We start from the raw sequence: 24,570 nt of genomic DNA, 5'->3' as shown, positions 1-24,570 counted from the left end.
GATACTTGATCCTGACAAAGTTCCCATTCGTGGCAAGAACGCAGCTCCCTGCTGAGCGAATATGTGATGGTGTTGTTGGTGCATGCCAGGTGAAATGGGATAAGGAACATGTCCTAAAGAACAGCCCAGTGCCACAGGGTCTGGGCTTCTAGACAGCGCGCCAGGGAGCGCATCCCATTGTTGCGGGCCCCTAAAAGGAGTGGGGCATAATAGGCCTGGGCATACTTAGCCTATCTGGTAGTCAGGCACGGCTTCCTGATGTAGAATATGGTGGTGTTGTCCGTGAAGATTCTCTCCACCTACCCTCACAGCAACAGCAGGAATGATTTGAGGGCCCAGAAGACTGCATGGAATTCCAGGACGTTGATGTGAAGGTACTTTTCCTCTATGAGCCAGAGGTCTCTGGCATGCAACTGTCCGGTATGGGCCCCGCAACCCTCCAGGAAGGCATCTGTGGTGACCGTCGTCTTGAACAGCAGGTTCTGAAAAGGAGCTCCTTGCATGAGATGTGGGTGCACTCCCTACCATCGTAGAGCTTGCCGGAATTGTTGAGTGAGGGCGTTCTTGTCAATACATGAGCCTGAGACCTGCAGCCACAGTGCGTCCAGAAACTCCTGAAGAGGACCCCTCTGCAGCCTGCAAAAAGGGACGATGTGGATGCAGGAGGACATCTTGCCCAGCAGCGACTTGATGACTTGTACCATTGTGGATTGCGCCGACAGGTGCTGCATCTTCCCCAGGATGGCTGTCGCCCTCTCCTCCAAGGGGGGAGCCAAGCATGAAACAGTGTTGAGACAGGCACCCAGCAACAGAGCATTCTGCGATGGGTCCATGCAGATCTTTGGATAATTGATGGAGAATCCGAGCTCCGTCAGCAGATGAATGGTCTCTGCCATGTGCTGGTTTGCCAGTGGGTCAGAGCGGGAGCAGATGAGCCAGTCGTTCCAGATAAGGGTAGACGTGGATGCCCTGGAGACATAGATGCACCACCACCGGAGCCAAGCACTTCATGAACACCCTTGCGGCCGATTTCAGGTTGAAGGGGACGTAAAAGCAAGCGTGTTCGAGATCCAACGTCACCAGGAAGTGCCCTTTCATCAGTTGGCCAAGCACGTGTTGCAACCAGACCATCCTGAACTTCTAGGACTTCAAGTACTTGTTGAGGCGTCTTAAGTCTAGAATCGGCTGCCAACCTCCTGACTTTTTTTCATAGCAGAAAGTATCATGATTACACTCTGGATCTATAGCCCACAAAGATTCTTGACATCATGTCAGAGACACCTACCTAACTTGCTCACTGAAGCAACTTTTAAACCCCAATTACCTTTAAAATACCCATTTGGGTCAAAACATGTGTTGGCTATACTAATAAATATAGGTTGCACAAAAACAACTGTTACTCGTTTCATTGCTGTTCGAGAGATTATTCTCTCAAACCAATCTTAAATGCCCAGCGCATGTGCCCAGGGTTTCACATACAAAATTGTCAGGACCAAGGAGTTAAAACCGCCTTCGGACTTCCTCCCTAGGAAGGTGAGGATGTCTCCGACGATGACAAGAGATTCGCCGAGGGAGCCGGTACAGATCTGCATGAGCTCCGAAGACAATTTACCAGAGGGCTACTATTCGGACCACGAAGGGGGCAGTGGGCCCATGTCCATGGAGGAATATCTACAGAGCAAGCCAAATTCACCATCTAGCCCAAGAAGCGCTCAAGCCCAGGGTCACTGCCGGCTGTCCCGTTCCCTCCTCAGCCACTGCATAGGGACTGGTCACTGGACATATGGACGACTCTCCACACGTTGGTGTCGGAGATGCAACAAAGGCTGCCTGCTGCTCCTGTGCCTGCGTCCGCCCCAGAGTCCTGCAAGCCCTTCCAAGGCATAAGCAAAAGGGACCCTCCAGGCCTGAAACGTCAGTCGATGGTACCACGTCATCAGCCCACGTCCACCGTCATTGACGAGGCAAGCCGCTCGGCATACAGAGCAAGTACTACCCAGCTATCCAGTCTCTAACTAGGACACGTTAAAACACCACTTCCTGTGGCTCCGGATCTATAGCCAACAAGACTCTTGACATCATGTCATGGACACCTACCTAACATGCTCACTGAAGCAACCTTTTAACCCCAATTGCTTGAAAATGACCTAGGTGGGTTGAAACACGTGTCAGTGATGCTCATAAATATAGGTTGCACAAACACAGCACATTTACCCAGGGTTTCACATCTAAAATTGTCAAAAACCCAGCCCAGGGATAGCTGGGCACCGTCGCACGAAAACCCTTGCGCATGAAGCAGTACAAACCGCAATTCACCTGAACAAGTGCAGTGCCCTATGGGTGCAGCCCCTGCTGAAGCCGTAGGCCGTGCAGGCAAAGACACTTGTGACATCGCTGGCCTCTGGGTGGCAGAGACCACGGAAGTAGCAAGGCCCCCTTTCGACAAGGTAGTGATGGTCGCCGACAAAGTGGATGTAAGTCACTTACCTGTAACTCCTGTTCTCCAGCATGGATCTGGCATGGATTTACATGCTCATGAATATTTCAAGTCGTCAGGCTGGGAATCCTTGGAATAAGAAAAACTGTTTCGGTTTAGCCTGAAAACTGTATTTTCTATAACCAATCACTGTCCTTTCGGTCATACTGCCGTAATCCAATGACAGTCGTCTCCCTAAGCTCCACCCCCGGTGGCCATTTTCAGATATGGTAGAGTGCGTAAAGTAACAGTATGAACCAAGAAGAGCCACAGAGGGGAAGGAGGGAGGCTTTGCATGGGAATCCATGCCAGACCCATGCTGCAGAACAGGAGTTACAGGCAAGTAACTTGTTCCTTCTCCAGCATGGGGTCTTGCATGGATTCACATGTTCATGAATACGATTATACAGCAGTACACATACACAACCACGGGAGGTGGCAAGGCTCACAGAAGCAATACACTTACCCATGGAACAGACTCACAACAAACAAAAAGGTTGCGTAGCACTGCTTGGCCGACCCGAGACTCCTCCGTGGAATCCCTGTAAACACAGTAGAATCTTGTGAAGGTAGCAGCCCTGCAGATGTTGAGCAGAGAGAAACGCGGTAGTTGCTGCGATGGCTCAGGTGGAATTAGGTCTCGGCCAGCCTGGAAGTGGTCTGGCGGCCAGATGATGGCAATGCATGATACAGCCGGAGAGCCACCTGGATATTGAAGCCTTAGACTGGGCCTCGCTCTGATGGAACCTTTGGCATGAAGGTGCAATGAGTCGCATCACCACCTTGGTAGTGTGGAAAGATGAATATGGCTGCTTGCAGGAGAGCGCCTGAATCTCCCTGACCCACTAGGTTGAGGTGATCGCCACTAGGAAAGTGGTCTTCCACGATATAAACTTTAGAGGGGCCCGATGCATCGGCTCAAATGGCAGTCTCAAACTTGGAGAGTACTACATTCAGTTCCCAAGCCAGGGAAGGTGCCTTCACCAGCGAAAAAGTTGAGACCCTTGACGATCTTCTTGACCAGCCGATGCGACCACAGGGAGAGCTTGCCTGGCGCCTGTGTGCACCGGGATATGGCAGCTAGATGAATCTTGATGGAGGCATGAGCCAGGCCCGCCTTAGCCAAAGAGCAGATAAAGGAGGATCTGCAGAGCAATTATCCGCAGCGGAGTAATCTTCTGCACCTGCACCACACTGTGAAGCGCTTCCATTTGTGCCTCTAGCAAGATAACAGAGCGGGAGCGGGAGCTCTGGTCTTGGCCAGGATCATCTTGCATTCCAGCGCTAATGAATAGTGCCCAAATTCTAGGACTGCAGGAGCCAGGCCATGAGGCTCAGTGACGCGGGGTCATGGTGTAGGATTGTTCAGTTTTCTCTGGAGAGAAGGTTGGGAAGTGGAGGCAGCTGGATGGCTGATAACGTTGAAAGATGTAGAAGGTCCGAGTATCAGATCCGCCTCCATATGCCGGTGCGAAGAGGATCATCCAGCAATAGCAAGGTCTGAGTGTTTTGAGCACTTGCATCAGGGGTGGAATTGGAGGGAAGGTGAGCAGGAAGAGCCACTCACAGGGGAATGAGAAGGCATCCCGTAGGCTCCTCGGCTGAGGATATCGGCTGGCAAACATCCGGCACTTGGAGTTGGCAGCTGTTGCGACGAGGTTGATCTGGGGAAAACCCCACTCGCTGAAGAGATAAAATACTTGCACTTGTTGATGCTCCCACTTCTGCAATGGTATTCTTGATGCCTGCTAGGTGGAAGGGGAAGAGGAACATGGCCTGAAGAATGAACCAGCGCCACCAGAAACAGGCTTCCAGGGAGAGAGCGGGGGAGTACATCTCACCCTGTTTCCGGATGTAAAACATGGTGGTGGTGATGTCTGTGAAGCACCGCACCACCTTCCATTGTAGCTGAGGCTGGAACGTCTTGAGGACCCAAAAGACTGCAGAGAGCTCCAGGACGTTTATGTTCAAGTCCATCTCCTCCGGGAGCCAGAGGCCTCTGGCATGAGATGGTCCTGTGTGAGCTCCCCAACCGTCCAGAGAAGCGTTGGTAGTGACTGTAGCCTGGGATGGAGGGATCCGGAAAGAAGCTCCCAGAGTCCGATATGAGACAGGATGGCGAGGGCGATGGCAGCATTGATGGAGGTTGCGGTGTAAATGATGCGCTTGCCAGCCGCATCGAGTTTCTTGCCTTTCTGGAGGCACCATGGATGACAAGGGATTGGATGATTGCTTCATGGCGAAAGCCGACGCCACTGAGTTCGTATAAGGCAGAGACGTGAGACACCTGGGGGCCGCATCTGGGACCCGGTACTACTTCTCCAGCCACTCACACTTCGATTGTGTGTTATTCTGAGCCTTCATCATAGCCAATCCGTCTTCCTAAACATCGTCCAACAACAGTACCAACATGATGGTCTTCCTTGTCGCCTTTGAAAAATGAAGCTTTCCTTCTGATTGTCCTGCAGCACCAGATTGAAGAGCGTGGCCGCATTCGAGATGATCGAGTGGAAGGAGCATTTTGTCTGGTGGTGAAGCCCTGGCGGACTTGTCAACATCTGGCGGTTCCCCGTCAGCAGGAACGTAATTTATACTCATCAGTGTGTTTCGTGGTGGTATTGGTGTCAGTGTCTGTGCAAACTGGCTCCTCTTCCACAAGGGGAGAAGACCCAAGCCCGGGGGTGGCAGGCACCCTATGGATCAGTGTCGACTCACACCTTGGTGGCCTGGGAGGACTTCTGGCTGGACCAGGTACAGGAGCAGCAGGCAGCCGCTGTTGAATCTTTGCCACCAAAGTATGCAGGGTGGTCAGGATGTCGAGTGACATATCTAGATTTGCAGAGATTTCCTCAGAGATCCCACGGTAGCCAGAGGAGACCCCATAGCGTGCCTGGGCAGGAAATCTATAAGCGAAAGCAAGTCTCTCACCCTACCCAAATCCTTTGGGAGTGAGGCTACGATGGGAATCTGCAGAATAGGAAGAGGCCCGCTGACGGCAGTTCATGGTCAGGACCATTGACGGAGGCCTGTGAAGCAAAGAGACCCTCAGAGTAGTCTTTGCTTTGTAGGTTGAGACAGTCACGGCCAAACTTTTCATTGACGAAGGAAGAGCTGATTTTTCTGATTTAATCGAAAGGGTCGTACAACAAGATCGACAACGACAAGCTTGTTGATTTAACGATCATCCACGGTGCAGTGATCTTGGTCGCTGACGAAGAGGCCGCCGATTAAGAGTTGATGCTGGTGGGCGGGGTTGTCGCCGAAGAAGACAAAGCCGCTGACAGGCCTCTAGAAGTGCTGATATTTGATGAATGGGATCAAGGACTTCCTCACAGACCGAGGTAACCTACCAGCCGGCAGGCTGTCGACTGATATGGCGACCGACACCGACCCATTCCAAAACTTGCTACCGCAGCCATCTTATGGATCTCCCCAGAAGTAGCATCCTCAGTGGACCTCAATCTCTTCTTTCCACAGGGAGAACGCTCATAGGATCTACCGGTCCTATACGTGGCCTCACCGCACCTAAAGGCCGCATCAGAGGCCTTCTCCTGCTCGATCCAAGCCACTAACCTCAGGTGGCGATCCTTCTTGGTCTTTGACGAAAGGCCACAGTAGATGTCGGAGCCGTCCGCGTTGTGATCTGGGTGAAGACAATAAAAGCACTTGAGGTGCCGACCCTCGACAAAAATGTTTTTCATGCCACAGGCTTTGCCACATCAGACATGGTTGAGGAGAAGATGTAGGCCCAAGCCTGGAGTCGCGGAGAGAAGATCTAGCGATAAAAAAAAAGACTATCTTCGAAACTGAAAGTAGCACGTGAAAAATGTCAGAAGTCCTGGGACAGATTGGAGAAATTTGACTTTGCAACATATACCACTAGATCCCACAAAGAGTCAGACAAACCGGGCAGATTGCTGGCCTGGCTGTGCAGACGAGAACACCCCAAACACCTGCCCATGGAGATAATGGACCAAGAAGGAGTACCCCACAAGACGCAAATGCGGATCAACGAGGCATTTGCTAAATTCTACTCAAAACTGTACGCCCATGAAGCCCAGATACCCACCGCGGCATTAATAGAAACCCTAGAGGAGATAGGCCTAACCCAAATATCCAGCAAGCAGAGAGACGAACTGGAGTTGGAGATCACTGCCGAAGATGTGAGAGAGGCTATCAGGTCGCTCGCCACCAACAAGGCCCCTGGTAGCGACGGCCTTCCGCCGGAATTTTATAAAACATATGAATCTATTCTCACCCCATCCTGCACGAAGTTTACCAGGAGGCCTACGCAAACGGGATCTTGCCCAACACTATGAAAGAGACTATAATCATCCCCATGCTAAAGCCGTACAAACCACCCACTGATTGTGACTCCTATCGGCCTCTGGCCATGCTAAATTATGACAGCAAGATTCTCACCTTGATATTGGCCAGCAGACTTGCTAGAGTGATGGGGTCATAATTCACGAAGACCAGAATGGATTTGTTCCCGGACACAACACCACAGCTAACCTGAGGAGGCTACAGCACATCATGGCCAAAACCTACGAATCCGAGGAAGACCTAGCGATATTGTCACTTGACGCCATCAAGGCCTTCGACTCCATCTATTGGGAGTGGCTTGTGGAGGTCTTAAGTAATTTTGGTTTTGGTAAGGGATTCATTAGATGGATTCAGGTACTCTACAATTCTCCAACGGCCAGGGTCAAGACAGGCAGAACAGTCTCGGAATCCTGGGAAATACAGAGGGGTACGAGACAGGGATGCCCCACTCTCGCCCATGCTGTATATACTGGGTCTAGAACCGTTCGCCATATACTTCCAGCAACAGTTCTTCGATGCTGGCATTAAGGTGGGCAATGCCTATAATATAATATCATTATATGCAGATGACGTCCTTCTCTACCTAAGGAACCCCGAGTTCAATGCACCGACAGCACTAGAGGTACTTGATAACTTTGCAAAATACTCTGGAATACAGTTTAGCAGACACAAATCCTCTGCACTCCCTCTAGCCAGATTGCGAGACATTCCAGCAAACGATCTCCCGCCTATAGGGATAAAGTGGCAACTAGACAAGTTCCGGTACCTAGGAATCAATGTGGGCCACACTCTGCAGCTCACACATGAGCACAACACTGAAGTTGCAGTCACCAACCTCCGGCATTCTATAAAATTCTGGTCCAAACTCCCACTAGCGATGGTGGGAAAAGCGGCGATTGCCAAAATGATAATTCTCCCCCGATTCCTGTACTTCTTTGTGAACATTTCCCACTATGTTCCGCCGCACTTCTTCAAGAAACTAGAGGCTATCATCGGGGACTTTCTGTGGGGCCCCCACAGGCACAGACTGTCACTGGCCACGTTAACTCTGCCACATAAAGAGGGAGGAATAAAACTCCCAGACCTCCAGCTCTACTACCTGGCCGCCCAGCTCAGCCATATCACGAAGTGGTTGTCAGATGAACCATCAGCCGAATTAGGGCTACTGAAACAATATCATATCAACCTAATCCCCAAAGAAACTCTATGGTACCCTCTCCGGCAACCCTTGGACATCCCCCTAATCGTTGAGCTCGGCAGGAAGATATGGGCCAGGACCTGCTACATAAGGAAGATGAAACACCCGTACTCTACTGACAACCCTATAATGGTTGATGTGTACAAAAGAAGGCACCCACCTTGAAACAGCTGCCCATTTCTCCACACATGCCATCGCATGGATTAAATCATTCCTAACCGGTAGAACTATGAGAGTCTTCTCTACTTCTGCTGCTGCTGACCCTGTATCCATCACATGTGGAGTCCCACAAGGTTCTTGTGTCTCCCCCACTATGTACAACGTCTTCACGAAGCCCTTGTTCGATGATCTAGATGATCTGGGTGTTACCTACACTAACTATGCGGATGACACTCAGATTCTCATACCACTTTCAGGGGATTATGAACAAGATTTGGCCTTGGTGAACAAGACTTATCTCATCATTCAGGCATGGATGGCCACCCACGGGCTATGCCTGAATGATGACAAAACTGAACTTATCATACTGGGGAACAAACAAAACATCAATAGATTAAAAGAAGAATACTCCTCCTTCGTCATAGACGGCAATATTATCAAGGTTGCAAAAGAAGTAAAAACATTAGGGTTTTACCTTGATTCCCACCTCTCCCTAACCAAACAGGTGAGCGCAATGGCATCCAGTACCGCATATACCTGCAAGCTGATTAGAGCCGCAAAACCATACCTATCCACTGCCAACTGCCTAACCCTTGCTCGAGCATTAGTGCTGTCGAAATTGGACTATTGCAACGCACTATACTTAGGGGCCAATAAACATACGTTGCAAAAAATTCAAACACTTCAGAACAATGCTCTTAGAGCTGCCTTAGGAATTCCAAGAAGGGAGCATATTTCAGAAGCTAGAAGACAATCCAACTGGCTCTCCACAGTGGACAAAATCAAACTCAAGACAGCTTCTCTAACTTTCAAAAGTATCAACCATCTAGCACCCAAATACCTAGCCGCTAGATTCAACAGAAAAATCTCCACCAGACCCACCAGAGAAGCATACTCCAACCAGTTAGTGATCCCCCCCATTTAAACTAAGTACGGCCGGAGGAAACAGCTTCCCGGTCAAAGCTGCCCAGCTTTGGAACTCCCTCCCGCCCGGCCTGAGATCTACCCAATCCTACGCCCTCTTCAGATCTAACTGCATCAACTGGATCAAAGAAAATGACCGATAGTCCCGCCCTACACCAATATAACTACTGTCCTACAGTCATACTATGTACATAATTAAATACTCTCTATCTTCCTACTGCATATTTCCTGTATATACTATGCTATATGTCTATATTATGCACAATGTATATTCTCCCTATTGTCCTGCATTATGTAATTTCTACTATGTATAACTACCATCTGTAAGCATGCGTAACCTGTAAAGTTTAAAGTATCCTTGAACAACGCGCCCGGTTACCCTCGGGTTTGGTGCGCGCTATAAATAATAAACAAACAAACAAACAAGCATAGTTCTCCATAGCTAGGAGATGGGAAGAAGCTGGCATATACACGTGGGGGGACTTGTTCGGAGAAAGGGGATTCAGGGACTTTGAGTCGCTACAGGACAATGAAGGACTATCCAAGGGCCAATTCCTCTGGTACCACAGGCTCAATCAGGCCGCCAAGAAGCAGTGGAACAGCTGGCCAGAGGAACCCACCCGGGATCCGCTGCTGCAGGAACTGCATGACCTCTCGGATGGATGGAGACCAATCTCCAGGCTTTACAACAAGCTCATCGATAAACCTAATCCCAAAGGAATGGAACTGAATGCGAGATGGGAAGCAGATCTTGAAACACCACTCACCGATAAGGAATGGGAGAGAGCATTAATTTACCCCAAGAAAGTGTCGAGAAACTCCAGATTTGGTCAAGTACAACTGAACGTCCTTTACCGGACATACATGACTCCTCAAAGGGTTGCTTCATTCAACGAGAAGGTCTCACCGGTGTGCCCATGGTGCGGGAACGATAAGGTGGATATGATCCACATGTTCTGGACCTGTACTAGGGCGATGTCACTCTGGTCCAAAGCTAAACAGTCTTGCAAGGACGCTGGAATGGAAAGATACGACTGGACACCCGGAGAATGTCTACTAGGAACCTACCCCAGACCAAGTAAACTCAAACATATTGTGAAGTTGATGGACATTTCATGTATATTAGTTAAAAGAACCATAGCAATGGCCTGGAAGACACCTGCAGGTCCCAGGCACGAACGGTGGTTAAACGAAATGGCGAGATGGATGGCTGCCGAAACCAGAGCCTGGCAGGAAGGAACCATAACCAGTGGGGACGTCGCAAGTGGCACTCTGGACTCCTGGAAGGCCCTCCTGAGAGACATGCGCTTCAACGCAGACCATAAACCTCCCTGAGAACCCATAACGCTTTGTAGTACTGATCTCTTGCACCATCACAGAGTCGATGCCCCCTGAAACTGTTTCCCCTCACTTCCCGAACAACCAGTATTTAGTTTTTCACACGCCATCCCGGATTCTAAGCGTATCACCACACGAAGACTGTTTATATTGTTGTTCTTTCTTTTTTGTTTTAGTTCGTAAGTTTGTATTGCTTTATTTTTGCCCCAAAACCAATAAAATACTTTAAAAAAAAAAAAAAGAAAAAGACCATCTTCGCCAACAACGGGTCCCCGCTGCCAGTTGTCACTGTGTGATGATTGATGAAAAGATGGAAGAAAAACTTTGAAATAGTAAAGAAACGGCAAAAAATCCACAAATTCGAGGACCGAAGCACAAGGACTCCCAACACGGCAACCAGAGGTGGAGCTTAGGAGGCAGAATGTCTTTTGGCTGCGGGCAGTATGTCCCAAAGGACATTGATGGGCTATAGAAGAGACTAGCAGTTTTTTCAGTCTAAAGTGAAACTGCTTTCTTTTTACTGAGGATTCCCAGCCTGACGACCGGGAATATTCATGAGCATGTGAAACCATGCAAGATCCCATGCTGGAGAATATAGGTTTGTATCTGCTTGGTTTACTCCCCTGCCAAGCACACAACTTGTCCTTGTTTGCTTCTTTTTCACTTAGGGTCCCAGACACTCTTATACTTGGCTTCTCATATGGTGTGCGGTTCCCAGTCGCAATGTCCCTTCAGGGTCCCAGACCCTCGTGCTCTCTGGGGTCCCAGACCCACTTATCCTTTCACTTCCATATGGGTGCTAGTCCCAGGCTCGCAGTCCCCTCTCAGGGTCCCAGGACTCTTGATCCAGCTTCTCTTTTCACCCCCTTGCTTCCCCGGACCTCCAACGCCTCTCCGGTAACCAGACTACCAGATAGCTTCTTCGTTGTATGTACCAGCATTTCCCGAGCAGCTCCGTTGCTTCACAAGGCTCTGCAGACATCTGACTCTGCCAAGCTGTGCGTCCTTCGTCCAAACGCTTCACTGCGTCCTCGGGCGCCAAGAGGTTTGTCACAGCAGCAGCACCGGGACTTCACTGGAGATAGGGCGGGTCAGGGGGTTGTCCTCAGGTTAACTGGCTGCTCTTCTTCGTAGAAGACTTTGCCTCCAACCAAGATCTATCAAATGGCTGCAGGAGCCTTTCTTTTATCCATGATTTGGGCAGAGAGATTGCCCAAGTTCCCCAATGGTAAGGGGATCTGCACCATTCTAAGAGGCAGCGGCTATCCAATCATAGATAGCCACTGGTCACATCATCAACCTAACGACAGACATTAAGGCACCTGATGTGTACTGAGACAATACAGTCCCAGTCCAAAGTATCAGGCTTAAAAACAATGTTCGCAAAATGAGCAGCTTTCCCCGGGAAAGGCCACTCCATAGCTGTAATTTCCTGACCAAAGAAGGCAGGAAGAAGGCCAAAATAATATGGCCAAAGGAGAAGCAAAAAAAACGTAGGTACTATTCACCTTTAGAAGTCCTTTGCAGTAAATGCAAAAGTGAACGAGAAATATTTTACAAAAACTGTAGTGAAATAAATGCTGCCACCAACTTGCCCTACGCACATTGTAAAAGTAACCAAAAGTAACCCAAAAGCCTTTTCAGAATGATACAAGGTAAACTAACTGCACTTCACTTTAAGGTAATGTGTGCAATTTTAACAACGAGACTGTGTCTCAGTACTAATATTCTTAAGAACTAACCAGTCTTCCCATAAGAATGAGCAAAAGCACAAGGGCGGTAAAGTAGAAGGAAATACTTACCTCCAAGTCACCTCATGAGTCTAAACAGAGAAAAAGAAAGTGTGCCCTATAGCATTCTTTGGAAGAAAAGCAGCAAAACACAGAGGTCCTCACCGAGCAATGCATCCTCACCACTGTTCCCATCCCAGAGTCAGCTGTGTAATAATAATAATAATAATAATAATAATAATAATAAGAAGAAGAAGAAGAAGAAATAATAAGTAGCCCTAACTGCATTGTCCGAGTAGATGCCTCTCTGCCATCTTAAACCAGGGCCTCAAAGCTCTCTCTAACCACTCCTTCGTGATCAGAAGCCAAAAGTATATTTAGCTAGGGCACAAGAGGCTTTGATTGCTTTTAGGGCTCCTCTAGTCCCCCACCTCTCAAGGGTACAGAGGATCCATCCCGAAAGGGATAGTCTCTCCCTCCCCATTGAAGATGTCTCCCTTCTGCAACAGACGCCCGCATGGGGAGCAGGGCATACTCCAGAGGAGCTCTGGCGCAGATCGGCGGCGATGACGTCAAAGTAGTGGGAGCCGGAACCAATCACTCAGCGCAAGAAGATGTAGCGTGACGGTACAGATACAGGTCCTTGCCTATAGAAGCTGGGGTGCAGCCCTTAGGAGTGTGGCCACAGCCCTTCACAGGATCCCTGCCGGCTAGTCCAAACGTGGTGGGTCCTTATGATGCCAGGAGCACTGGGGTCTTGGTGAAGATGTCAAGCATTTTCAACCTGAAAGCCTGCCAATTCATCCAGGGTGGAGGAATGGATGGGAGATGGCATACGTGGCGCAGCTCCCTGGGAGTTCATGGCATTGTGGGAACTCTTCTTCTTCAAAGAAGAGTGTGGCGAGAGGAACAGGTGAATTTTACCTGTGGTAAGCCAGAATTAGGACTCGGACTCTGGGACATAATGTTCACTGACCTTTATTTCCTTTCCATACAGTCAGTCTGATCTGTTGGCCAGCTTAAAAGAAAATAAACTACCATAATAAAAACTAGCTAAGTGATAGCCTACGGGTTTCATAGAAAAACCAACACACATTGGTCTAAAGGGTTTAACAACTAAAAAGATGGCTGATTGCTTCTGATCCAGGTTTTGACCCGCTCTGGTTTCCCTGGATAGAAAGTTCTTCAACCAACTATTGTATTTTTTTTTTAATCAGGTTTTTTCTTTTTTTTTTTTTTTTTAGGTGTTTGCTGAAATGGACCTATTTTTCTGATGTCTCGGTGCAGTTCACGTTTCCTTTCTCCAATTTCCTGGTGACACATATGTTTAGGATTAAATAGTGTTTTTTGTGCAAAAGCTCTTGTCATGGTGAACTCGCTGAACAATGGAAAGTAATTGAGGCTAATGTTCTGCTCTCGCAAGGCGAGTTTGTACTTGACTGACTGAACATCTTGCGCAGTAATTCACAGTCTATTTCGTCCTGGACCTACTTCAATATCGTGCCTCTACACATCCAAATTTCTTTGATTTGGGGCACAAAGATAATTCTACCATGTCATGGTCGCTGTGGACTGTTTGAATTACCCTCAATGGTCGGACCAGGGGGACACATTGGCGGATACAAAGAAGTAATCTAAGATGGACGATTGGTCCCCTCTTCTCCATGTGGGCGCCAGTGGCACATCGCCGGTAGGTTGTCCATTCAGGAGGTGAACATTTTGCTCATCAAGTTTTGGCATCCAGATTTTATCTTTCGAGTGTTTCTTGTTGGTCTTGGCTCCTTCGTCGGCCTTCAAGTTACAAGAGACTTGTCCTAGACAATTTATATTTAGGTCTCCACATAAAACTAGCATGGGGTCGTGATATCGGGTTCTACAGTTGTCAGGGACAATAATTCCTCAACAGAACATTCATTCTTCCAAGCTAGAGGATTCCAATACAGATTCAAGATAATCATGCAGACAAATGAGATAGCCTCAGTTTTCTCTGACTTTAGCACCACCATTTGCAAATAGTGATTCGGGTTTTCTTTTGTGAACTACTTTCATGCCTAAGCCTATTTTTATCAGTGTTATGAGTCCGGAAGAAGGTCTCCCTCTCCCGCCTTTTTTTGCTGGATTTAGAAACAGCGTATAACCTTCCACAAGGGGTGGTGTCGCAATCCAAGTTTCTTGAAGGCAAAATATGTCAAATAGATTTTGTTTCAAAATTTTGTTGTAGAAAAGGTGACTAAACCCTCTGGTGTTCCAACTGCCGATCGTAATAGTTTTATGTGAGGGACATTTTAAACGTTATTGAGCTTTATTTGAATTTAGGGTCTTTGTCAAAAATTCTTTCCACCTTTGACATGATACAAGTCCAGGGGAAGGATTGCATTCTGGTATCCGGCTGGAGCCGATTGGCACTGAAGAAATTAGTGAGACAGTACTAGTTTGCACTGTGAATGTGGAGCATGCGGATGGAGACCTTAAGCCTGTCATGATTAGGGATCAATCCAACAGGTGTGTGGCTGCGGACCTTCTTTGAGGCACTGCCTTCCTGTTAGGGCACAGTGAACCAGGCATCTGCCACTGGAGCTGAGCCATGACCCAAGGCCTTGTCAATATTTGCAGGCATGTGTCCTCCCCACTGCTCTGAAGTAGAGGAACTAGTGGGTAAAGTGAAGATTATTCCACTATGTGCATTTGAAGTGCTGTTACCTCTTCGTAGATGTGGAGGAAAAGAGTGGCGCGACTCGTTCCTAGAGTGGGACCTCTTCTAATGCTTAATCTTTTTTATACCTATTTTGTATTTGGTGTCAGAGGAGCGGGATTCCGAGAGTAGTTCTGCTTTCATGATCACTTCTTCCCTTTCCACCTCCCAGAGACGCTTCAAAGGAGTCTCACTTGTGGATTATGAAAGGGTGGAGAACAGCCATTTCAGAAGACAGTGAAGAGATTTGCTGGACCACCCAAGGAGCTTTAGGATGCATGACTAGACAGGAACCAAAGTAATTGGTGTTGTGGTCATCCCATAAACACCAGATTTTTCAGAGAAGAAGCCGGTGGTGGAAGAATATCTGAGAAGGAATCTGTGGAAGGATACATTATAGCATATTTGTATAAGATCACATGCATTTGTCAATAATATATGAAAGGGAAAAAAAACAGCTACCTTCCAGAAATTCTCTGGTACATAGTACTGTAGCTTGCTCTCCATTAAATGGCCAAAGAGGGACTGGACTTGATAAAATACGTTGTCATCAGGATTATCTGTATCGTCGTCGACCGAAAGCAATGCCTAAGAAAGAAAAGATATCAGGTTACCTGTACTGCAGGCTACTGTGGTGAGGTATGGCAAATGAATGTGAACATCTATCTAAACCAAGACTATTAAAAAAGCAGAAAACAAATAGAAAAGTAAATGAGGTGTAATTTATGGCTCCATCAGACCATTGTATGTAACAAGTTATTGGGTAAATTTGAGCTAAAGCAGTTTATTGTGCATTACTCTGAAATACACACTGAATCAATATATATTCTAGGTACCCAAATATTGGAACCCCAGAATTCTTTCCCGAGGGCATCTGGAGTAAATAAGTTACTTTAATATGTGATCCTCAATGAAAATGGTAGGAATATTTTCTAGGTAATAACGAGTCAACTTGAGAATATTAACTCAATCACCCGTCTTTTAACTGTAATTAAGAGTAACTAACAGAACAATTTACTTACCTTCAGTAATGTTCTTTCCAATGGGGAGGCCTCTTAACCACAAAGTCCTCGCCTCTGATATAGCTCTATGCGGACACAGGTAATCTTAACAGCCACACGGGCCATAGATATAATTAGCTTAGTATTACCCGCCTGGTTGCTGGGTCATGGGAGCCCACAAGACATATCTGGTGTATATTTACCACACACATGCCACCATACCTCAGTTCTATCCAATTTCCCATGCTCTACAGACGCTATAAAGAAAGGGAACACTGCCACAAGAGAGGTCCAAAACAGTATATGAGTAAACAGAACTACAATTAGCTGAAGAAGAGTGTGTGTTTGGGCAAGGTGAAGACAGCTGCTATCTTAAAGCCGATGATGTGTGCCCTCTTAACGACTTCCTCAAAATAGTAATGCCTCCTACATACAAGCCATCTCCCAAAGCATCCTAAATGCAGGACTAATCCACCCTCTCCTCAAAAATCTCACCTTGGGCCCAGACTATCTTGCAACCTTCTGACCGATCACTAGTGTGCAGAATTAAGGATCAGAAACAATGGTTGCATATTTTTGGGTACATACTTTTATAATCAAGAACGGGTTGCAACAATGCCTCTCTATTCCTAAAGCTAAGAGGGGTTTCCGTGCCTCAAAGAAAACAAGTGAAATAGTCAGTATTTCCAAAACCAGAAAGTCTGTCACTGCTGTGTCTCAAAGGCCTACCCCTGTCCCTAACAATAATAACTTAACCCAACTGTTCCAGGATGATCTCTTCCCAAAGTAAAGTGTTCATGGTGGTTACAAACAACAGAAAAGTTCCCAGTCTCTCAGATAATCAAAACTGGTGAAATAAACAATGTTCACAAATATAGGATTCCAAGGCTAGGGTTGTGCTCTTTTCCCCTAGACCACTTCTTTTAGGTAAATTCACAAGGATATGCTTTGCAGACTCACAGTTATTTATCCCACCAACGTGGCACACTTCCCTACCAAGCAAAGGATTATATCCTTGCAATTAGTCAGTTTCAGGGTTCTTGACCCACTTGTTCCCAAACTCTCATGAATTAATCTTCTTCAGTTCCAGGGGACACTTTTATTATCAAATTCTCATAAGGGTGCAGGTCCCATACTTGCAATATTCTGAACGGCTTGGTTTACTCTCCTTCCAAGCAATTGTCCTCTCATGGACTGTCTTTTTCTCTAACAGGGTCCCAGAGGTCTTATTCTTCATTATTTTAGGCTTTCGCCGTTCATATGGTTGCGGGTCCTAGGCTCGCAATGTATCGTTGTATCCTCTTGATTTATTCCCCCCACCAAGCATAAAACTCTTCCTTGTTTGCTTCTTTTACAATCAGGGTCTCAGACCCTCTTATTCTTGGCTTCTCATATGGGTGGGGGTCCAATACTCGCAATCAGTTATCGTATCTGTTTGGTTCACTCTGCTGCCAAACATATAGTTCCTCTTTATCTGTGGCTGTTCTCGGGGTCCTAGACCCTCCTATACTGCGACTTCCATATGGGTGCGTGTCTCAGACTCTCAATCCCATCTCAGTGTCCCAGACCCTCTTGTTCCAGCTTCTGCTTTCATCCCCTTTGCTTTTCAGACCTATAACGTCTCTCAGGACACTGCGTATCTGTTTCTTCCTTGCAGGTACCAGCTTTTGGAGAGCAACGGCGTTGCTTCTCGAGGATAAAGTAGCATTTGTGTAACCGGCAGGGAATTCAGCGGCTCTGCAGACATCCGACTCTGTCCGTCCTCTCGCTCAGATGCTTTACCGGGGCCTGAGGTGCTCAGATGTTCATCCCGGCAGTGGTTCAAGTAGTCCCTTCTATCTTGGACCACATTCGTGTAGTCCTCCTCTGTTGAAGGCTTCACTTTCGACTCTCGTCTGCTCGCCCGGTGCAAGGCTCCCGCAGTTTCTCGGAGGATAGCTCTACCCCAGCATCCCAGTTCAGCTCTGTTTGAACTCCTGTGCTGGATTGTTGTATTCCTTTGAACTAACCGAGAGAGGCTAGACCGCCGACTCTGGTTAACTAGTGTGATCCTCTGACTCTCTGTCATTCTTCACAGTACTTAAAACTAGATGCAGCATGTTTGATTTTCTTTGCTATCTTAGTCTTGTATATTAGGTTGACTGACTTGAGATCAGAACACATTGGCTCCATCTAGAGAGGGGTAAAGGGGATTTGGGATTGGTGTGTTGAAGCGGGGGCATACCGTGTTCTCTCTATTCTCCCTCAGTGCACCACCCCCCCAGGGGGACTATTGTACTGTGGACGCACCACCCTAGTCTCATGGGAAAGGTCCCCTAAGGGAGAAGTGACAGCATCCTCAGATTCTTAAACTGCACTCCCAATAATTGGAAAAATCACTGAGAAAGCAGGTGCCAACAAACTCCATGATGATAGGAGTAACCAACACTGCCTGCTCCTTAGTTACCAATCTGGTTTCAGACAAAAACTTTGCAATGAAAAAGCCACCACCCTGTCTTAAATGATACTCTTCAAATTATGGAAAAACGGGACTCCGACCTCCTGATCCTCATCAACCTTTCTTCTTTGTACAAAGCGGTCTACAACCTCACATTGACTAGACTACTCGTGAACAGATTGGGATTCAAGGGCATAGATCCCAACCAGTTCACATCTTCCCTTTTGGGCAGTCAGCAAGCCGTCCAGTTGGACAACTGTAGGTGAGACCACCGTCTGGTCACCTGCAGAGTACAACAAGGCTCACTACTCTACCTAGTTATCGTTATTCCAGACATTGAGCTGTTGGGATAATTTCTCAATGACCAACCTATTACTGCACTAATATGTTAACACACATATCCAACTAAAAAGGACAGTGGTATCTAGGATATTTCACACCACAGGAATTGCCTTGCTTTCTTCTATGCCCGCAATGACAAGCACATACCTGAAAGTCAATCGCAAAAAGAAGTGATTCATAGCACTTGGTCACTGATCAAAGCAGGCTCACATTCAAGGGCGGCTAAATGACAAGCATTTTTGACAGCTTCACATCGTGCCTGGCCCCAACTGCCAAATCATTCAGGTTCACTATATACTATACTGCACACTCTCCATGTAGCAACATATACAAAAAAAGACAACATTTCTGGCACCAGTAACCCTCCTCCAAAGATAAAACATTTTCTACCACTCAAGGACTGCAGAATTACAGTTCGGGGCCTGGTAATCATCCACATCGAGATGGCAAATGCCCACCTCACTGGCATTCAGGCAATGCACTGGCCACCCAAGATGCAGTGTCACCACTCATAACGGGAAACAAAGAAATTCAACCACATTCTTCCTATCCTAAGGGAACTACACTTGCTTCTCATCCCAGCAAGGACACTCTAGCATTGCCTGCATTTCCAAGAAGGCAACCACCGCTTGCACACCTAACAGCTGGAAAACTATGTAGCTCAGGTGGGTCTCACTCGTTGAGGAGCCAGAAATCTCTAGGCTCGAGACTAAGCAGGCGTTTAAGGGTAAAACCAGAAAACAGGACTTCTCTTGCTATGACCCTGTTTACTGAAGATCAAATGTACAGCTCTGTAATTTTCTTTCTGATGAATGTTATTCCAACGGATTCCTCATCTATGATAATCCAATTCACAGCGTTGCTGCGCTTCTGAATCTTTTCTGCTGCCAGGGTATGCAGCGCGGCTCCGCATCAGCTCCATCCGATGTCTCTAGGTGCAGGACATGAGGTTGCGGCCAGTATATATCAAGGTGCCGTGACCGCAGTTCCACCCTTTTTCCTAAGCACTCTGACACTGATGGACTGCAGAACCGATGGTGTACAAGCTATCCGTCAAGAGGGTTAGGTATTGAGGGCGAAGAGGAATCGGTGGTAGGAGCATCCATCAGAAAGAACATTAACGAGAGGTAAGTAATTTGTTCCTCTAATGGATTCCTTCTTCCCACGGATTCCTCATCTATGATAGACTCCCAAAGCAGTACGAACACCTGGAAGAGAGCAAGCAAACCACCTAGAAAAATAAACTCCGGAGAACTGCCAAACAGAAGCAGGCATCCGATCCGGAATACAAGAAGTAATGCTTAGCAAACATATGGAGAGATGCCCACGTTGTCGCCTGGCAGATGTCCAGGACAGGGACTTCCCTCTGAACAGGCAGAGGGGCAGCCACTCCTCTGGTAAAATGAACTACGAGACACTCAGGCATATTCTTTCGAGCCACATCGTAGCATTCTGAGATACAGAGAATGAGCCACTGTGTTTTGGTCACAACCATGCTAGCACGAGCAAAAGCATAACCAATGAAAAGCTGGTCCTCTTTCCTAGCCTCTCTTGTCCGAGAGACACAGTAGCTTAGGGCCTGCACCGGATTCAGCCAATAGAATCACTCCTCTGCTTTAGAAGGATGAGGAGCAGGAAAAAACACAGGAAGATCTTTTGAGAGAGATGAAAATCCGAGGCAACCTTTGAAAAAAAAGAAAAGAAAAGGAGGGCCTCATTCTAAACGTCACTGTCTCCTTGGAGAAAAAGTTGCGAGCTTTAACCGGTAACAGCTGGAGCTCACTCACCCATCTTGCAGAAGTGATGGCAACAAGGAAAAATGGGTGCGCAGTCTAATAGAACATGGAGGTGCTCAAACGAGGGTCACACGAGGAACGTAAAAACCAAACTTAAATTCCATCGTGTAGCCCTCTTGAACTTGTCCTTGCACAGGAACAAGTTCAACAGCGTCAAATCCAGAATGGATGCAAGTCACTGTCAGCCTTCAGCACCAGAAGATAGGTGGAGTACCAGCCCTTGCCTCGATCTGAGTGTGGTACCAGTTCGATCATGCTCTTTGAAAGAGGCTGATGGACTTCCTCCATGAGTTTGAGATCCGGAGGCAGGGTGCTGATGTAAGGGCCGTGGTCTTGAGGACATTGCACAAAAGGGTGACGTATCCCTCGTAATGGTATGCAGTGATTATAGCGAATGCAAAATAAACAGCAATTTGATCTAAACATTTACAATGAACAAAAACACATTTTTTACAATATATGTGTGGGGGGTTAAGGGTTAAAACAGGTGGAGAGGGGGTTGGGATTATTAATGAAGCAAAACGGGGGAGTTGGGGAGGGGATCCCCCCCACCCAATTTAAAAATAAAACTTTCTTTCGTTATAAATGTTTAGACAAAAGTGTTGTTCGTTATCTATTGGTTTCTTATAATCACATGTAACCCTCTTGAATGACCTGCAAGACCCATACATTGGACATGGTCTTGACTCATTCAGTACTGAACAGGGAAAGTCTCCTCATCACAGGGGAACTGTGGCATAAAATCCCAGAGCAGAGATTTGGCTCCTTGAGGTGCTGAATTCACGGTGGCTGCCGCGGCTCCTGTTATGGGGGCACCTCTACCTCTAACTCCCAGGAACTGTCTGCCCTGGAGTCATCCCGATACGGACTGGCCTTGGGCATAGGAGCTTAACCCACAGCCTCTTGTGGAGAATGCAGAAGGCAGCTGTACGGCTAGGCCCAACGACTTTGCTGTTTCCTTTGATGCTTGAAATCTCTGGAGTGCGTCATCAGCCTTCGCCCCTAAACAAATTTTGCCCATCAAGGGGCATACCCTGAAGCTTAGCCTAGACCTCATGCTCTTAGTCAGAGGTCCTCATCCATGAGTGGCATCTGAGAGCCGTTCTTGTAGCTAAGGACAGGCCCACACAATCAGCTGTGTCCAACAAGGTTGCAAAATCTGGTGGGAAGCTTGCCTGTAGTAGGTCAACATGGACAGGAAGCCGTCCCTCATCTCCCCCTCACGGTTATGCTCTGCCACATTCACTACTGCGGACCACAGACAAAACGAGGTACAAGAAGCGTTCATCGAATGAAGGGCAAGGATGCTGAAGCAAAAAATCATATTCTAAGTGTCCACTCTCTCCCTTTCCATGTCAGGCAGAAGAGGAAAATGTGGAAGACTGCACATTGGCAGCCAGAGCCTGAACCACCACGCTCTCTGGGGAGGAATGAGTGAAGAGAAAAACCGGGTCAGAGGGATCCGGCCGATGTTTTCTGGTCAGCTCCCTGTCAACTGCCAAAGCAGTCTTCTCTCATACCTCCAGTGCAGGGGCTTCTACTACCATATTGAAGGGCAGTAGGATTTCCTTCCTGGGACCCTCGTCCAGGATGTCTGTACATTTTATTTTTTTAATTTCTTTTTTATTTATAGTTACAAAGTAACTTTTACAAAACAACAAGAACATGCTTATTTTCTCTTAACTTTTTCCTTTGAACATACAAAGAAACATAGGAATTTAGACAAGCACAACAATACTAACAAAGAAGTCTCAAGATTTCCATATAATTTCATATAACAATTACGTACAAAATTTCATAAAATCCCTAAAAACTCAGATCTTAAAATTCTAAAAGGCCATATGGCTAAAAATAATGTTCAGATTCGGTTTGCAGTACGATCCAATAAAATACATATAAAAACACTCATCCAAACACAGCAATTTTCTTACCAACAATACATACAGGTAACGATTATCATTTCCATAACACACCCCAGTATGTTACTTTTAGGAGTTGATACAATTCAAATGCGTTGCCAGACATTATATGAAACTATTTCGTATTGTTTGACAGGGTTTTTAAACTCAGCACATTAATTAATATGGTGCCAGTGCGTTGCAAGTACATTATATAGCATTATTTCATCTGGTATTTAAAAGAACATCATAGATTGCAACACGTTTTTAGAAATCTTATTATTGAAATCTGTAACTTTACTCTTTTCCCGTGCAACATATCTTGCCACAGAAGCTCCAAATCCACGCACTCACTATTGGGTACATGGCAACTGAAGTAGCTGATACGTTCCTTTCTTAACCCGTCACATTGGGTCAACAAGTGCAATAGTGTCTCGCAGAAATCCTTCTGTTTACAAAACTTACAGAGCGAATAACCCCTGACTTCACAATTTCTAATATCATGTATTTCTCCCATTCCCAAAACATTAAATCGAAATCTCAAAGTTTTGTCTCCATTCTCGATCCGGAAATTTAATTAGATATGATGCAGTTTCCCCCATCTTTTTGCTGTCATTTACAGTGTGATTGTATAGGCAGGTTTTTCTGACCTCATATACTGTAAGATTCCAGTCCGCATGTGATAGTTTGTTTACTTTCATTGGGTTCCGAACTAACATATCTCTAGGAACACCCAATAGATCCAATACAGCATTAGCTTCCTCCATCATATCTCTCAGGTATTTAGAAGTGGGAGCACCACTCCGGATGCCCTTTCCCATAATATCATACAATGTAGATTCGTTGCTGGTGATCATTTTCCTGTAAAGGGACAATCTTCGCCATTCTAAAACGCTCCTTAATGAGTGCAGGCCAAGTTCGTACCGAATTGCCACCAAGGGCACACATTTAGGCAGACACTTCACCATTGATCTTACAATTTTAGCTTCGTATAGTGCCACCTCTGATCTGCACCATAATGGAGCTAATTCTAGGCCATAACTAATTGGGCTACAATTCGACTTTTATACAGGTGAATGCATGGCATTAACAAAAATTTTCCATATTTCGAGTCCATTTTTCTCACTTGTGCAGTCATTGTGCCGACCTTCGCATTCAGGAGGTTACGAAAAATTATCTTTTTTTGTCCCTGAATATGGGATGCCCAAGGTATCTGATTGCTGTACTGGTAGAAAGTTTCTCATGGTTTAGAAACCATGAGAAGCTAGTTTGTTTTTTCTTATGGGAAAGACGGACTATGACTGTTTTTGAGTGGTTTATTTTTAACGCATTTGCAAAGATGTAATCTTTAAAAGCTGATAGGAGACGCTGGAGTCCAATGGGAGTATGGTCGTACAGGGTAACGTCGTCTGCATAGGCAGTCCATACAATCTTGGTACCCTCAATCTTTGGTGAGTTAACTAAAAGATGTTTAAAACTCTGCCCCATATCCGAGAAATACAGATTAAAAATGGTCGGTGCGTAAATACATCCTTGCCTTAGGCAATTGTTTTACCCTAATCTCTTCAGATAGGACTCCCTCCAGATTAAGTCTCACCTTAAGTCTAGAATCTTCATGCATTTATACAATATAGATAGCAGAGGTGTTGGCATACCTACATTTTCAAGTGTGGACCACAAAATTGTTCTATCCACTAGATCAAAAGCAGCAGTGAGATCAATTGAGGCTATATAAATAGGTGGATTTCCTGGGGTCCACGCTGCATTTTGTAAGATGTTAATTAGAAGGCCACCTACGTCTGTACCTACATTTTTTCTAAATCCAAACTGATTGGGGGACAAAATCCCACACTTGTCCATCCAACTCCGAATATGAACAAGTATGAGACAGAGCAATGGGTCTGTAGCTTGATGGAAGTGACCCATCCCCTTTTTTATAGATGGGTACAATATACGAAATTCTCCAACTTGAGGGGATAGGCTTTGTAAACAGAATGTCTTTAAATAAGAGGAATAACATTTTTGCCCATGTATTTACGTTTCCCTTCATCACACTATTACAGAGCAAATTTGGACCAAGGGCCCTCGAAGAGGAGCTTTTAACGATGATACATTCAATATCTTTCACATCAAATGGAATATCCCAAATGACATTTACCATTTGCAGTGAGGGATTCCAAGCCACCCCTGGAGCAGAATATAGCGTGCCAAAATGTCCTTCCCATTTTTCAGAATTTACACAAACGGATTGAG

The 24,570-nt window shown here is 46.5% G+C and overlaps 1 protein-coding gene across 2 annotated transcripts in view; it reads right to left on the bottom strand.

The window, feature by feature from the left end:
• The window catches only part of USP24 (ubiquitin specific peptidase 24), a 2,799,104-nt gene that overhangs the window by 1,383,106 nt on the left and 1,391,428 nt on the right, over window positions 1–24,570 (bottom strand). For both annotated transcript variants that reach the window (XM_069642114.1, XM_069642115.1), the window contains exon 43: window positions 15,306–15,431. In XM_069642114.1, coding sequence (XP_069498215.1) covers window positions 15,306–15,431 — 126 coding nt within the window. The remainder of the gene's footprint in view (window positions 1–15,305; window positions 15,432–24,570) is intronic.

Source organism: Ambystoma mexicanum, chromosome 1q, assembly GCF_040938575.1.
Source record: "Ambystoma mexicanum isolate Mex_15411 chromosome 1q, UKY_AmexF1_1, whole genome shotgun sequence".
NCBI lineage: Eukaryota > Metazoa > Chordata > Amphibia > Caudata > Ambystomatidae > Ambystoma > Ambystoma mexicanum.
The sequence above is the reverse complement of the archived record's forward strand: the minus strand, read 5'-3'. Positions and strand labels throughout refer to the sequence as shown.